The sequence below is a fragment of the Mastigoproctus giganteus genome, chromosome 1, assembly GCF_048544385.1.
Source record: "Mastigoproctus giganteus isolate SK-2022 chromosome 1, ASM4854438v1, whole genome shotgun sequence".
Classification (NCBI taxonomy): Eukaryota; Metazoa; Arthropoda; class Arachnida; order Uropygi; family Thelyphonidae; genus Mastigoproctus; species Mastigoproctus giganteus.
Window position 1 is genome coordinate 59,906,249 of NC_143575.1, and position 16,610 is coordinate 59,922,858.

At 35.4% G+C, this 16,610-nt stretch overlaps 1 protein-coding gene across 2 annotated transcripts in view; it reads left to right on the plus strand.

Annotated features, from left to right (window-relative positions):
• Positions 1 to 1,128: 1,128 nt before the first annotated feature.
• LOC150090836 (homeobox protein abdominal-A homolog) overlaps positions 1,129 to 16,610 on the plus strand; it is a 41,786-nt gene continuing 26,304 nt past the window's right edge. Inside the window, exons 1-2 of one of the 2 annotated variants that reach the window (XM_090380269.1) lie at positions 1,517 to 1,661; positions 9,638 to 9,664. In XM_090380269.1, coding sequence (XP_090236395.1) covers positions 1,523 to 1,661; positions 9,638 to 9,664 — 166 coding nt within the window. In that variant the 5' untranslated portion in view covers positions 1,517 to 1,522. Of the gene's footprint in view, positions 1,662 to 9,637; positions 9,665 to 16,610 lie in introns of both variants that reach the window. The other variant, XM_090380264.1, reaches the window with a different exon arrangement.

A 16,610-nucleotide genomic window follows, 5' to 3' on the forward strand; every position in this document is an offset into this window, starting at 1 on the left:
TACATTAGCCTAAATTATTTCCACACAGAACTCTTTTCTATTCGTTTCTATAACTATAACAATAATAACATTTTAATAATATAATTTTATACAATAAAATATAATAGCAATAATTAGAAAAATAATTAGAAAAATAAATATTTCCATGATTCCCACAAGTGTGGGGCGTCATTTGACACTTGGAAGAAACTTTGGTAATATTATTTGGCACACGTATTTAAAAAGGATAATTATTAGTTAAATTCATAGGCTACAAGAAAAAAAAAAACGTATTAAAGTGGCAATAAACTAATTTATATTGTAAGGTTTAGTTAAATGCAGCTCATTATTTACATTTTTTAATAATATCATGATAATGCAATTTTAGACATCTCTAATATATTTTTAAGTTTGTTTCTATAAGAGTCATTTAAGATGGCTTTGGGGGAAGGTTTATTCTTACAAAAGAAATATATTTTTTAAAACTTGTTCGCCCCCTAAATGTGAAATCACCACACAACTAATTTGAAAAGTATCTGACCCAACACAATAAGGAATTTTCAGTTTTAAAAAATATATATAAACGCATTCACAATAGCGCGTAAATTAATTGGAGTTGGTATTGATTTTTTATTTTTATTTTTTTTAAAAACTTTTCTCCCTTCAATCTTAATAACCTTTCTTTTTAAACCCGAATTCCCAATGCTCTTCCAACAAGTGAACACCCAAAAAGATTTGAGGAGCACTGAAGCCCTGTCATAAATTTTCTTAACGAGCAACGTTGGCCATTAGCATTTTAATGGTTCTCCAAATTACAACTTTAATATAGCGAGTTGCAGATGCACGAGAAGCGGTCAGCGTCACTCTCTGATATCCGAGATCCACAACTACACCATTACCTTTATACATAAGTGGCTCTATAGAGTAAATTTCTCGCACTTTTCGTAAATTCTTTAAACTACACACGATAGATGGCAGTCATAGGCCTGGTTCCATCATTAAAACACAAGCAGTTGGCTTATAGAAAAAAGTCTTTCCTTTGGCGATGGTAATCTATTCTGAGCGGAAGCGACGACTCATTGGCTGGGGAACAGGGTGATGCTTGTGATTGGTTTGGGTTGTTTACGTCGTCTAGCAGCTGATGTTCAGTGGCCATTAGGTAGGGGAGCCATATACGAGGCATAAAGCTAGTCTTTTCAAGTTTTATAAAGAATCATGATGTAAAATGACTTCCAATTTTATGGACGGCGTTCTTGGGAATAAGTTCACCCCCGACCCAACGTCGTCACCTGCTGCGTTGTCTGGCTATGGACACACACAGCACAGGATGTATCCGTACGTTTCGCTTTCCCCTCAGTCATCGATGTCTGTAACAGGCAACCTGTACTACACGTCAAACTCCGATTTTGCCAAATCGTGCCGCTATCCTAGCCCACAAGCCAACGGTCTAGATGCTACAGGAACGGGGTATTCCTTCAATCTACAAAACTGCGCCGCTGCAGCTGCTGCAGTTGCAGTTTCTGGCCCTGGTACAACACCGGCAATGATGGCCCCGTCACAGTTCTTCCCTCACCCGGCCAGCTCCGACCTCGGCTCACCGTTGACCTCCTGTTCCCAGCTTGGAATGCGTCAGCTCGAGCCTATTCCTGACGTCCCCCGATACCCGTGGATGTCAATATCCGGTAAGCTTTTCACTTTCTCCCTTGTTTAGTGGCTGTGTGCATGTGCTTGCCTGAATGCCTGTATTTTACTTTCAATGGTTGGAAGTCGACTCCAATATGGCTGCCATTAGGCTTAACAGCTTTTCCGGGCCTTCTACACAGCAGTGTCATTGATAGGACTAACGTACGAGCACTGTATGAGAAGCAGTGCATTTGCTGTTATTCTGAACAGTAAACGTGATGTTTCTGTAATTTAGCACGTGCTGACCCATATAAATAACCTCTACCTTTACACGTGGTTCTGCAGCATGCAAGCGAACAAAAACAGTAACCCCACCGGTATTTCTAATGTGTAAGTATGTATAAAATGCCCGGCTGTTAATAGGATCATTGAATTCTCACCACCTCCTGCTTGAAAAATCACACAGAAGATTAAGGCGAGAGGAAGATGCACAGAATCTCCCACTGCGGGCTGGAATTGCTCCTAAAACTCTAATGGATGTCTACTGAGGACAATAATAATCAAAGGAGCGATGAAAGAGCAAATTTCCAGCCAGAGCAAGCTGTGCATGGCTTCGTAGTTCCACATGGCTGCTGTGCGTCCGTCTCTATAACCATACACGGATCGTTGAACCTCATAGAGACAAGAAAGTGAGAGTGTAACTAGCTAACTCTTTGAACCCATCTACTTTTGGTTAGAAACGTTTCTCTCCTATTGCTTCAATGCATGCAGATAATACGTGACAATAATTTAGATGGATAATAACCACTGGGTATTTCAATGTGGTTGATAAAACAGTTTATTCACTGCTTTCTTAAAGAACATCCAAAATACTGTGATAAATTAAAATTCTACGTATCAAATTCCCCCCCCCCCCAAAGCATATCTGCATAACAAAACCAAAAATTCCTTTATCAGATACTGTAAATGTCAAATCTTATGAAAATTATAAATGTTAACATTCATTCTTATATAAAAATGAAATATATATAAAGTTGTGTCTTATAATTCTATATTTCTTTCTAACGATTTATTAAATCTAACTTCTTAAATAAAAAAATGGTCAATGTATACATTTAATTGTATAAACTAAAAATATTAAACAATAAATTATATTGCAAATAAATGAATATAACATTCTGTTCTTTCCTAACAATTTATCTGATTTCAGTATCTTGTTTGTGAAATATCTATTTTTTTATATTATAAATTATATCAAAATAGTAATTTAATAATTAGTTATAAAATAAAACTGACCATATGAATTGTGTGGTGTGAAAATATATCACAGATCGATATTATTAAAAAAATAATTTGCCTACAATATGGAATTATCCTCCAATGGGAAATGACTACATTTCAATTTATGTGCACTTTGAAGGTCTGTTCAGGTAAAAATATTAAGCATATTTTTAAAACAAAATTTGTTTCAATGACATTAAAGTTTGATGTGTTTTTTTTGCTAAACTCCTTTTTAAATAAATTGTCACCACCATTAAGAGATGTTAAACTAGCCAAGGTCAAACATCTTAATGTGCTGTAACTATTCTAGAATTAGTGGTTAATATTACTTTTTATCTGTTCTAAATATAAATAACAGAAATATAAATTCTTCCTTTATATATAGGAAGAATTTATTAACAAAAATTTAATGGATTTCAAATGCTATAGAAACAAACGATAAAAAGAAACAAATTCCAATCCACTTTATTACCTTCTATGGTTACGTGTTTCCTTAACTTGTCCATAGATGGCGGTATGCTCGAAAGTCGATTTTTACATTAGAACATATTTTATATAATGATTGATATTAACTTATTTTACATTTAGAACTGTAATTTGCTATATATCTGCTCTCTTTGTATATATTAAATTATAATTATTTTACATGAGTGGTCCCATTTACTTACATCCATTCTGCAGACGTGTAATTTTGTATAGAGCCTATGAAGTGCCCAGAAAATTACATTGGGTCATGGGGGGTTTGACCCACATCTAAATGGCCATATAATGAATAGAATATAATCTTAGTGATCTACCCATGTGGAACTTATGATCATCGTAGCTGTCTTCCCCACTCCAATTCTGGGGCATGGCCAGGTTCATTTATTGAACTCCATTTTTATTTCTCTAAAAGTGAATTCAATAAATTAAAATCCAAAAATCTAATTTAATGAAGAATAACGTAATTGTACTTACGTTTTTAAATCTGCAATATTAATTAATACAATTATGAAGCATTATAAAAACAACTCTGAAATATAGAGCTAATTATAATGTGGCGTATATTTGAAATATTTTTTTCTTGTGAAATGTCTTCGTTTGATATAACGACTTCTGTAATATGCTAACACCTGAAACTTGTACTAAAAGAAAACAAGCAGGCTAATAGTATTACGATAGATATTTACCGAAAAATTATCTACATGAAAACGTACTCTTTCGGGAATTTGTTTAATACTTATCTAATGGTCATTAAAAAATTTGATATTCATATAACAAAAAATGTTCTTGAGCCCAAGGCAGCTTTTATTCTAAACTAAAATCTTGATATCGGGTTTTGATGATGAATTAATTGGGCGCTAATAAGTATCCATTTATTATTACACACCTTAATCAGTTTCCATCAAAGGATAGCAAATAAGTCGAAAGATGGATAATACGCCATTATTCGCAATAGTGTTTTATTATTTTAATTAGTAACTGTGCTTTCTTTTTATGTGAGTGATCCCATTTACTGAGCCCATTCTGGACACGTAATTTTGTATATAGTTTGTGAGGTGTCTTGAAAATTCCAGTGGGTTAAAGAGATTGACTCACTAGAATTTTCCCTGTAACTCATAATTGCAGTATAATTACCATTAGTTAAAAATTATAATTACAATGTAACTTTGGAATTTCGATATTATGCCATTATTAATAGTTAAATTAGCAAAAAAAAAGCTAGTAAATACTGCATCTTAGTGAATTTGTGGTATTGTCGCTTTTGTTGCAATACCAGGAATTCACTAAACTCCAGCAGAGACTTCCTTAAGTCTTTCTTATATGCATTAACATCATTCATAACATAGTGATTGAGAAATTTAAGTGTATATTTTCTATGGTGGAGAAGGGGAGGGAAAGGTGCTGGATATGGAACATGTGAGAAAAATTATAAATCGCTTTGACACATTGGCTTTAAAAGCGAACTGCTTAAAATTCAAATAATGTCGTTTATTAATATTCATATTAGGTTTTCGAATACATGCAAATAATCTAGCTGCTAGCTTTGTTTCTTAAATTTGAAAACTGGAGCATTAGACATAGAAATTAACGAATTAAAATCCGCATTCAGGATTTTATTTATGTATTTTTTTTTCATGTGGCACCTGCTTATCCGCTTTAAAAGGTTCATCACTCTTACAAATGGGAATGTTATTCAAAAAGAGTACTTTAAATCCTACACGGCAGTACTCGAGTTATGTCAACTTGTGATGATTTAATTTAGTAATAAAAGTTTTTGAAAAGTCGATTATATTCAAAGATATTTGAGAATACGTGTTCTAAATGTTAAGAGTCAGTACTATGATTACTCATTTAATATACTTTACAAAACATATGCAAAGCAGTCCTTTTACCTTATCCGGATTCTGCGATCGACTTCTCTGTAATATTCGTGATCCAAAAGTTGATTATAATGATGAAAAATAAGGTTCCAGCTTAACATTCAGTGGTTAGTTCATTTAATCAATAAATTCCCGACCAATGACATGCTTTTATATTTATATCTCCCATTTATATCGGAAAAGTTGGCAGAAAAATTCTTTCGTTCAATTTTTCTGTCAAAAGAATCTAGGAATAGTTAGGAAAAAGTGATGTTTAAAAATTAACTTATTAAAGTCTCCTTAATGTCGTGAACTCGATTTCTGGTTGAGACTATTGTAATGATATATGATTTTTCTTGGTAGATGCAAAACTCTAAGACAATATCATGAATAAACATATTCAAGAACGGTTTTGATAATATACATGAGATTTACTTGATTTTCTTCTTGGTCTCTCTGCTTAGATGACTTATGGAAATTGTAAAGCTATTAGTTGCTATATAATCGAAGTCTTTGTGACATGTTTCAGCCATACATGTTAAAACCATTAGAATATTCAGTAAAAGTGTCGTCCTATTGAAATTAATGTTTTTTTCGTATCTTGTAAGGGCACTGGTTTTGTTGTCCCTCTGACTATACGTTTCTTATTCAACGTTTCTGTTGTATGTTTTGTGAATGAGATTCACGAATCCTTCGTAGATAATCCTGCCAATAAAACTCATCATGCACATGCTTTTTTAAACAGATTTAAGAGCGAATCATGTACTCTTCCAAAGATATTTAACGTGCATGATGTTATATAATAATATTTATTTCTAAAAGTTGACAACTTTTCACAATGTAATAGTGAGTGACAGCTTTATCTAAACCCAGTGATCTTGGAGGAACAATGAATTCATTGCCTTCAAGAATCCATAATCAAGAGCGAATGTTATTGAGAGATTAGCTTATTTTTCATTAATTTAACAAGATTTGGATGCATTAAACTCTTTAAAAATAGTTTTGTTTCTTTTAATATGTTAATAAAAGAACATGTTCCTTTTCCACCCCTTCTACCCTATATTATGGCTTCTTCGTTTCACACACTGGTACTTGAAACCGATTGGTTTTTCTATCACTAACTGCCCAAATTCATATAATATTTGGATTTGCTTATCCACAATATATATGCAATAAATGTCTTCTTTCATGGAGCTCGATTAAAGTCAGTGGATGAGGATGAGGCTTAACCATAAACGAAGTTCTCCTTGATATGAAGAGCTAAATAATCCAATTTACTAAGTCAGTACCTTGGACACAGTCGGAGGCCCTATTAAAACCGTGGTTTTATCTCCCATCTTAATCCGGTACTGCCCGTATTTTGATTGTGTTTATTGGCGTTTTTATGTTCTCAGGAGTTGCTGTAATCTATGATTCACTTGACATGAATAAAAGTGACAATAAATAAATAAATATGAAGCTGTAGTAAAAATTGAATCCTATTTGTTGTAGAAGGATACTTGCAGCGTCCCTATCCCTCTATTAACGTTGCACATGTGACAGGAACCTGTAAAATTTTATCACGTGCCACACATTTTTGTTACTAATTTTTAGAAACGTGAGTCATTTAGGCCTCAGAAATATTTACTTTAAATACGGGTTGTTACAGGAACTTGGATATAAATAATGCAAACTTGCTGTTTTGAATACAACCAAGATATTTCAAGTAAGCATCAATATTCCATGCTTGTAAATTGCGTTTGTTCCTAAGACTGGCTTTACCGATTGATTGTGGAATGAAAGATGTGGGAATTTTCAGTCGAATTTCTCCGTAAAACCTTACATCTACACTGAGAACCAGATAACTCATCCTTCTTGGGAAGGACTTAGTTGTTGTCTCATCGATAGGAACTAAATTGGACTTTTAAGGACACAAGTCACAGAGAAAAAAATTAAATAATATGAAAGCAATTGTAAATTAACACTGATTCCTCTATTTCTCACATTTTAATATTCTTTATCAATATATGTTTATTTCGCTGTTCTGTGTCTCATAGAAAATTCTCCAGATCTGTTTTATGTTCGTCCGCTTATTAGCCAATACAGGGGTAGGAAAGATGGCGGAACTTAACGAATATCTGTTGAGGGGAACCTATTAACTGTGTTTCCAGTGCCATTCTAGACTTATTTGCTGCCATGATTTCTGAGAATCGACTGCACAAGCAACATCCCCAGTCACTCGGAAATGTAGATATGCCTTCTCCTTAAGCGTCAAATGGGACCCAGCCTTCATATTAAGCCGTTAAATCAGTTCTGCTAATAATCCACGAACGTACGATTATTACAAATACCCATTCCTTTTGTTCCCCACGAACGAGATAAATGTCGCTTAGCTATCTGTAATTGAATTTAGTGCTGGTGGCAGATTGCTTCTGCAATCGATAATTAATGTTTGCTTGTTTCTATTCACTCGCAATATGCTGCTCTTCATAATAGATTGACAGTCTCAAGCTAATGGCTGAAGCTCAATTAATACTTCATGAAAATATTTGAATAATGCCTTCTTGATGTCAGCAATTTATTCCCAAACTGCCACAGATCTGCTGTCCAATTTGGAGATAGGGGCGGGAACCCCTGGTGCCGTCAGACAACTAACACTGTCCAATTTACTAACATAGACAGGATATCCGCAGAGCAATCATTTTTTTGCTTTACATTGATCAACTCTTATAAATCACGCTTGCTGATTCATCAAGGACGAGTTCAGGAATTAGACAGAACAAATCTGTTGCTTTTTCGATTAAGAACAATCTCGCTTAATAATGAGACGTTATCAGACAGAGTTGACTTGGTATTGAATTGCAAGTAAATTACACTTCTCTTAAGTCTTTTTATAGATAAGATTATATTTGAGATGCACTATGGTAGGGTGAGCTTTTTTTTTTTGTGGTGACAATCCGAAGCGAGTAGGATAGGTGCTCTGCAAGCTTTTTTGTCTGGTATAATGGTTCGCAGTTGCACAGTTTGAGAAATATTTGCCTGAAATATCTTCTGGTTAACAATTTTAAAATAAATATCATATAGGAATTGTTATCCATCTCCAGAAAACGAAAATAAATGTGTATCATTATCTTGAATTCTGATGGTGTTTCTTTCCTCAACCTCAATCATAATTCTTTATTTTTTGTTTTGCAATTTATTTATTGCGTTTACTAAATATTTTTTAAATTAAATAATTCCTTAAAAAAAGTTAGAAAATAGGCAGAAACACTCGCTGAGACTTCAACTTTCCCCGACAAGGAAGTTCCTATCTGAACACAAGAATAATAATTCTTTTCCCCAGCAAGACGTATTTCTCCAGATAGAATGAGGACTGGACTGGTAAATTACTCACCCCAGGGAACAAGATCATTCATATTATCACAGATACAAGTAATTATTAATTTTCTCATTTTTACTTTATAAACCTTAGAAAACTCCCAGCAAGCGAAGCTGGTCTCACAAGACAACATACTTCTACCAATATTTGCAACACTCGTCAATGTCTTAGGACTTTTGCTCGGGTAAGGCAGTTAAAATTCTTTTTTTTAGATTACAAACTTTACTACTAATACAGTGCATATAATATTTTTGTCTTAACAGCGTAATATCAATACATTTGAATCAGAAATCACAACTAATGCCATCCAGTGCGAAATATCATTCATTAAAGAACAGAAATAACTGCTCCATCTGTTAAACAAACAAGCAAACACAATGCTTATTGTGTATCAGTGTCTTCTTCAGTGGGATTTTCTTTATATTGGATTCGGTCCAGTCTGCTGGTCCACATGTTTTTTGTAAAACTGACAAAAATCAATGAAAAACTTACCCTATTTTGGGAGGTAATCCAATTTGACAGTCACTGAGTTCCAACTGCAAACAGAACCAATTGTTAATAAATACTTTATTAATAACAGTCTACACTAAGAAACATATTTCATAATTAGCGAATAAACTATTAGCCAAGTCAATCAATTAATACAACATAATAATAATTATGAATTTTTTGAACTGCAACTTTATAAATGGAAATAGTTGCATAACAAATGAAATGGGTTATCCAATTAATTTTTTCTCGCGATGAAAGTTTAATCTTTCCAGCTACCAGTTCCTAAAATAGCCGGTATTCAGATTAAAACGACTGCACTGCCACCTATAATTTAAAAAGTCAAGTAAGACTGAGCAGTCTTAAATAGTCACTTTTTCCTCCCTTTTTTTTTTTTAAATCTCCTGGCCATTGGCCTTGGAGGAAACGTTGCAGTGTATTTCTTGTAATTTAAATATTTCAGTGCTGCAATAAATGTTTATAAATAATAGCAGTTTTTATTCATTTATGTTTTATTTTGGAAAGGACTATTTCTGATAAAAAAATCTTTTACTTTCCTTACTAGGCTTTGCTGCCAACGATACCATCAAATGTGAGTTATATTTCCCGTCGTATTCGTTAATTTTTATTCAACAGTATTAATATTTTAGTTCAGCTTTTAAGTTGATTCATTTTATTTATTTTATTATTTTTTTTACGAACCTAAACCAGTATTTAGAATTGTTGAGGCCTTCGACTCCTATGACCAATATTGAGTTTGTATTGCCTTTTGTACGCATGCGTAGTCTTCAATCGCTTCAGTATAATTTCAGTAACGAAGTTCACAAATTCTGCGCTTATAAAATTCAGTATCAAATGGATGACTGGTCCCTGTGAGTAAATTAGTACCAAACTACATCACGCTGTAGTGACTTGAAGTCATCATTTTGTTAATAGAAAATCACTTCCATTAAATTCAGTTAAAATCCACGTCAAAGTTCATTCGGTGACATTCTTGAATCCGATTTGAATCTAACAAATGAATACAGCATTCTGTGTAAATTAAGCATCTTTCTCTTCACTCTTATTGGGTTGGGTATGGGCCTTTTGTGTGAGATTTTTGGTTTTAGTTAAATCAGTAATTATCGGGCTTTGGTTGCGTGTACTCAATAAAAGGAAGTTGGAATTTGTAAATTGTGTAATTTGGTTTTAAGTAAAGGTGAGTACAGTGGTCTCAGAAAGTTTTTAAGTTCTGTACAGTGGGATCAACTGACGATGTTACCAACATTAAATTCTAAGTGGGAAGCATTCAAGGAATTAATCGTGGATGCCACTAAACGTTTCATACCGATTAAGAAATATTGTTCAAGGTTTAGGCCTAAATGGTTATCTAATGAACTAATGAGACTCGTGACAGGGAAGAAAAATGCATGGGATTCATATAAATTATCAATCGACTCAGAAGCCTATGGCAGATATAAGCTAGTCTGTAATCAGGTCACAAAGGAGGTTAGGCAGGCGAAGGCAGATTACGAGAAATCCTTGGCAAAAGATGCTAAGAAAAACAGCAAGGATTTTTTTACTTTTATAAACTATAAAAGGAAGGGGATGAATCTGATTGGTTCGACTGTTGATGATCCTGCTCAAATAGAAAACAAACTGAATGAGTATTTTTTTTTTTTTTTTTTTTTTGCATCTACATTCACACATGAGGAGTTAAGGTTTGAAAATGGCAGAAGGTTATCAAATTGTAGCAGGGTGCTTAATGATTTTGTAATACCTGAGAGCAAAGTGGAGGAGAAATTGTTGAAGTTAAACATAAGAAAAGCACCTGGGGTGGATGAGATCTATCCAGTTATATTAAAGGAGGCAGCAAAGGAACTAAGCAAACCTTTAGCCATAATTATGAGAGCATCCTTGGACTCAGAAGAGGTTCCCACAAACTGGAGATGTGCAAATGTATCCCCAATTCACAAAGGGGGGGGGGGGATCTAAGGGTGACACGAGTAATTACAGACCAGTTAGTTTAACTTCTGTTCCGGGTAAAATAATGGACTCACTGTTAAAGATGCATTGCAGGATCATCTAGATAAGACTGCAGCAATAATTCAGACACAGCATGAGTTAGTTAAGGGAAAGTCTTGTCTGACAAATTTGATTGGTTATTATGATGTGGTTACAAAGGAACTGGATGCAAAAAATAATTTTGATATCATATATTTGGATTTCAGGAAAGCTTTTGACACTGTTGCGCATGAAGACTATTGTACAAATTGGAGCAGAATGGTATTAAGGGTAAGTTGCTACAATGGATAAAAGGATGGTTAAGTGGGAGAAGACAGAGGGTGGTAATCAATGGGTGCCGCTCTTCGTGGACTAATGTTATTAGTGGAGTCCCACAGGTTCGACGTTGGGTCCACTGTTGTTTTGTATATTTATCAATGATATTGATGAAGGTATATCGGGCTTAATGGCGAAGTTTGCAGATGATACAAAGGTTGGCAGGGTTGTTAATGGCAGTGTGCTACTGCAACAGGATCTAGATAATTTGGGCAGATGGGCTAAGAAGTGGCAACTGAAGTTTAACCTTGACAAATGCAAAGTACTGCATATGGGTAGAAGTAACCCCAGAGAAACGTACCAACTGTGTGGTACTACACTTAAGGTAGTAGAAAATGAAAAAGATCTGGGAGTAATTGTGCAGTTAGATATGACGTTTTCTGAGCAATGCAGACAGGCTGCCAGGGCAGGTCATGGGGTTTTGTCAATGATATATAGGAATTTTGCTAGCAGGGAAAAGGAGATGATTGTCCCTCTGTATAAGGCAATGGTCAGGCCACGCCTTGAGTACTGCATACAGGTCTGGAGCCTCATTTTAGGAAGGATGTAGATTTACTTGAGCGTGTACAGAGAAGGGCAACAAGATTGGTGAGGGGAACGAAGGAATCCTCTTACCAAGAGAGGCTTAAGTTCTTCAAATTGCAGTGGCTGGAGACTAGGCACCTGCGCGGTGATCTGATTGAGGTGTATAAGGCGTTGAATGGGTTGAGCACGCTGAATTCTGATGGGATCCTTCCACTTGTTCAGATTACGAACCTAAGGGGGCATAAATTCAAATTAAGAAAAGAAATGTGCGGAAATTTGCCTTTAGCCAGCGGGTGGTTAATTGCTGAAACAAACTTCCATCTGTTGTTGTGGAAGTTGATAGGTTGAATAAATTTAAAGAGGAACTGGACAGGCATTTGGAGGGAATGGTGTTTTTTTTTTTTTTTTTTTGGCTGATGCTGCATAAGTTCATACACTTGCTTTCTTGCATCAACATGCCACTACTACAGTAGTGCGATTCATTGTTATCGAATGCCTCTGTCTTTTTGAATTTATTAACTTATTCAAATTTTAATTTTCCAAGTTTTAATACTGACCTCTTTAACACAGAAATAATTTCTTCCATTCTAAACTTGGTGTTAATGCCAAGGTTAGAATAAAAGCCAATCCAATGGCTGTATACATTATGATTATAAATAAACTTGGGTATTTCCTAATTGAATATCAGAGTAACGGTTAGTAATAGATATCCTGAATTTTCTGGGCAAACTATAAAGGGAGAGTCATGTGAACATTCCGGTTTTGACAGAGAGGTGGGGGGGCAGTTACGACTGGACCAATAACGTAAATCTTTTCATTTGTAGTTAAGCTACTTGCAATATATAAACATACACAGCCCTACCGTTAATATCCGGACACCCTGCGTATCCACAAATAGTCTTTATTTATAGAAAGACTTATAACATATGTTGAAACTAGTCTGGGCATAATCTAATGATTTACGTAACTGAATTATTAGTAATTGAGAGATTTCAATAACTGAATTCTACTTAATCATTCGATTATATCATTTGCTTATATCATTCGAATGATGTAATTCGATTATGTAATCAAATGAATTATTCGAATGATACGGGTGTAATCGGAATAGTTGATCATGACTTGTAGATTAGGCCCTTGTCGATCACTAGCTGAAACCTTTAGCCTTTATGACAGCCTGTAGTCTCCGTGGAACACTCTACACCAGTTTTTTGTAAATATTCTCCGATATTTTCTGCTATTCGGCCTTTAATTGGGGACCAGTTCAGTTCCTATTTGTTTGTCAGCAATCTCTCCTACCGATGCATTTCATCCCAGAAGTTCTCTACAGGTTGAGGTCAGGGCTCTGGGCAGGCCAGTCCAACTTTCAACGCTCATTTCCTCAAAATAGTCCGTGACAACGCGAACAGTATGACATGGAGCGTTGTCTTGCTGGTACATGCATTATTGTCCAGGACATCTAAATAGACGTCAGAATTCATGGATTTATCCAAAACAACACGACCAATCTATGAAAAACAGCCCCGAACCATCATGCTGCCTCCACCAAACTTTATTGTACACGACCTGGTAGACTATGTACCATGTATGTACTCGTTACTCCAAAGAACAGCTTACCGTGGTAAACCACATCATGAAGTTCCCTGCGCACTATACTGCGCTGACATGTGTCCCAATGGTTACACTGAGGGCCTGTATGTGCTGTGAGAGGACAATTTTGAGAGGACGATTCTTTTAAGGGCTCTCCTGTTACATTCCGTCAGCTTTGGAAGTTTTCTTGGTCGTTTCGTGATATTGTCAGCACCAATGAAGTGTCCTGCGCACTATACTGGTGCTGACATGTGTCCCAGTGGTCTCACTGAGGGCCTGTATGTGCTACGATAACGTCTACCTATGTTTCTAGAGGACGAATCTTTTCAGAACTCTTCTGTCACGTTGCGTCAGCTCCAGAGGTTTTCTGAGTCGTTTCGTGACAGTGTCAGCACCAGTTCGCTCCCATTTGCAGATCACATCACCAATCGTCGCCCAAAAGATCTTGCCTTTGAAATGTCACTTACTGACTGCTTGCTTATGTGGCACCCTATTTCGCGCTGGACCTCTGTTAACTCCTTTCATCGTGGTATCTCGCATTCACAGTCATACTACTGTCACCTCACCTCACCTCACCTCGAAGACTTACAAGCATAATTATAGCGGCTGTCTCACACTTACTGCTTTCAGCTGGACATGACAAACTATTAACGGAAGGGTGTCCTGATATTAATGGTAGAATGGTATATGTATATATATATTTTTTTATTTTATTATTTTTATTATTTTTTAAATGTTATTTTTTTTTATTATTATTTATTTACTTATTTATTTTTAAATTTTGCTATGGCGGGTGAAAGTTTTCAAACTGGGTTTCCTGAGAGCTATGAGATTTATTTTTAATAAAAGACATAATTTGTACAATCTTTCACGGCCAAAAAAAAGTTTGAAAAGCAGTGGGCTAGGACCAACTATCGCCAAGATTCTGTGTCAATATAGTTTTTAAACACCCTGTGCCCTCCCGTAACCGAGTGGTCAAATGCGAGGGTACATTAATACGCGCATTTGAGTTGACTGCAAGTCTAATTCACAGGACTGCTAAATATGGCGATGTTGTTGTTTTTTCTCACCTTGTAAGACTCTTCTGACCTATGTCTGGTTGGTGATAAGGTTTTAGGTGCATCAAGAACTTAGGCCATATTGCGCCGTATATAAGATGTCTGTAAATTGCATATGTTCTGCAGTCTGTTTGCTGGAATGAAAACCCTGAGTTTCTGGAGGAAAAGCCATGCTACCTTCATCTTGACAGACACCGACTAACTCAGTCACGTTATGAAAAATACCCATTTCAAAGATGTGCAAGATAATCTAATAAATGTGATTTAAAATCCATCCGAAATAGAGTGCGTACTTCATTGCAAAGCACATACTTGATACCGCACTTTATTAAGTATAAATTATATACAAATAAGGGTAGACGAAAATTGACAATCGATCTGTTCAAATTCTCTTTAGAATTGTAAATACTTTTCATGATTTAAAAAAAATAAAATAAAAGTATAAAAATGTTTTTTAAAAAATTTTTGGAAGGAAAGGGGTAGTTATACTCCTAATCTCCCATTTCCCTTCCATCTGCTTATCTCTCTTGTGTGTTGCTGATTACATCGATGTCGAGAACTGTCCTAATGACTGAAGCTTCAGGAAGATTATGGCAGAGTAACTAGAAAAAATTGTAAGAATATAGCTGTTAGCAAAAAAAAAAAGTACGATTGCAGAGAGCTCAGAAACACCAAAACCGAAGAACAGTGGAGAATTGTAAAAGCTTTGTTTGATCTGATTAATCCCGATTTATAGTTTTACTCTAATGAAAGAACGAGAATATGGAGAAAGCATCACGTGCTCATCCTGCCAGGTGTTAACGTCACAGATGCGGGGATTGTTTTTAATGCACCTAAGCTCTTTGATAGCAGTAGACATCCTTCATGGCTGCAGTGTATCCATTTGTGAATGGTTCTTCCAACAGGAATATTCATCATGCTACAATGCCAGAATTGTACGTAACTGGTTCCAGGAACACGAGAGCAAATTCAGCCTACTGCAGTGGCCTCCCCGGTAACCATATCAATCTGATGGGACATTTGTAGGATGAAGTGGAGTGAACTCTTCGGAGCAGAGATCTGCAACCATCCAGTTCTTGTCATTTGCAATAATAGTGGGAAGAAATTGAGTCGACATGGATCAGCGTCTTGGTGTCACACTTTCGGCACTTTGAATACATGCCACGACGAATTCAGGCTGTTCTGGGAGAACTGGTCGCTATTATGTAGGTGTACCTAATAAAGGGGCCATTAGTGTATAATTTTTTTTTCCACATTGGAATGCGTGCCACAAATAAGACGTGTTGTGGGTATACGTGCCATGAGAGTTAGCAATAACATGCCTGCTCCACACAACTGCTAACCTGTTTCCTGTCTGACATGCCTTGGAGAGCAATGGAGGTTAAAATTCAAATAAATAAATGAACAAACAACGCTGTTTCACTGGTTTCAAACCAATTTCCACCATTTACAAACTGTTTTTGCCTATTACAATGAGCACCATTTGTTAATTGTCCAATTTCAAAACAAACCGAATTTTCACAACAAGTTACCTTTCTTTTAAACTTCGAATAAGCAAAGCTTTCGCCACTAGAGATTAGATTTGAAAACCATTCGATTTTCACATCGTGACCGAGTTAGCCGGTCTCAGAAATTTCCCCGTATTCTTCACTGGAAAGTCTTTCTTCCTTTTCAACAAAAAATATGAAATTAAATTGTAAATTACTTATATTTAATGAAGGAAACTGCAAATTGTGTTTATTCTGTGGTCGATAATATACACGCAATTTGCAGACAAATACATCGATGCCTCATTGTTTAGTTACATAGACACAAAATATAAATCAATTTTGATACACAAAACGGTTCTAAAACTTATGGATGGCCCAACACTTCCTTTAAATTTGCTTATAAGCTGAGTTAGGGTTACCTTAGCAATATTTTTTTGACATAACGTGGTTATGGGAAACTGTAAAATGATAACATTGTATGTTTAGGAATAACCTTTATAATGGCTTCGTTTACCTCTTGCCTTTAATTTCCAGGTGTCTGTTTTAAATTGTCTGT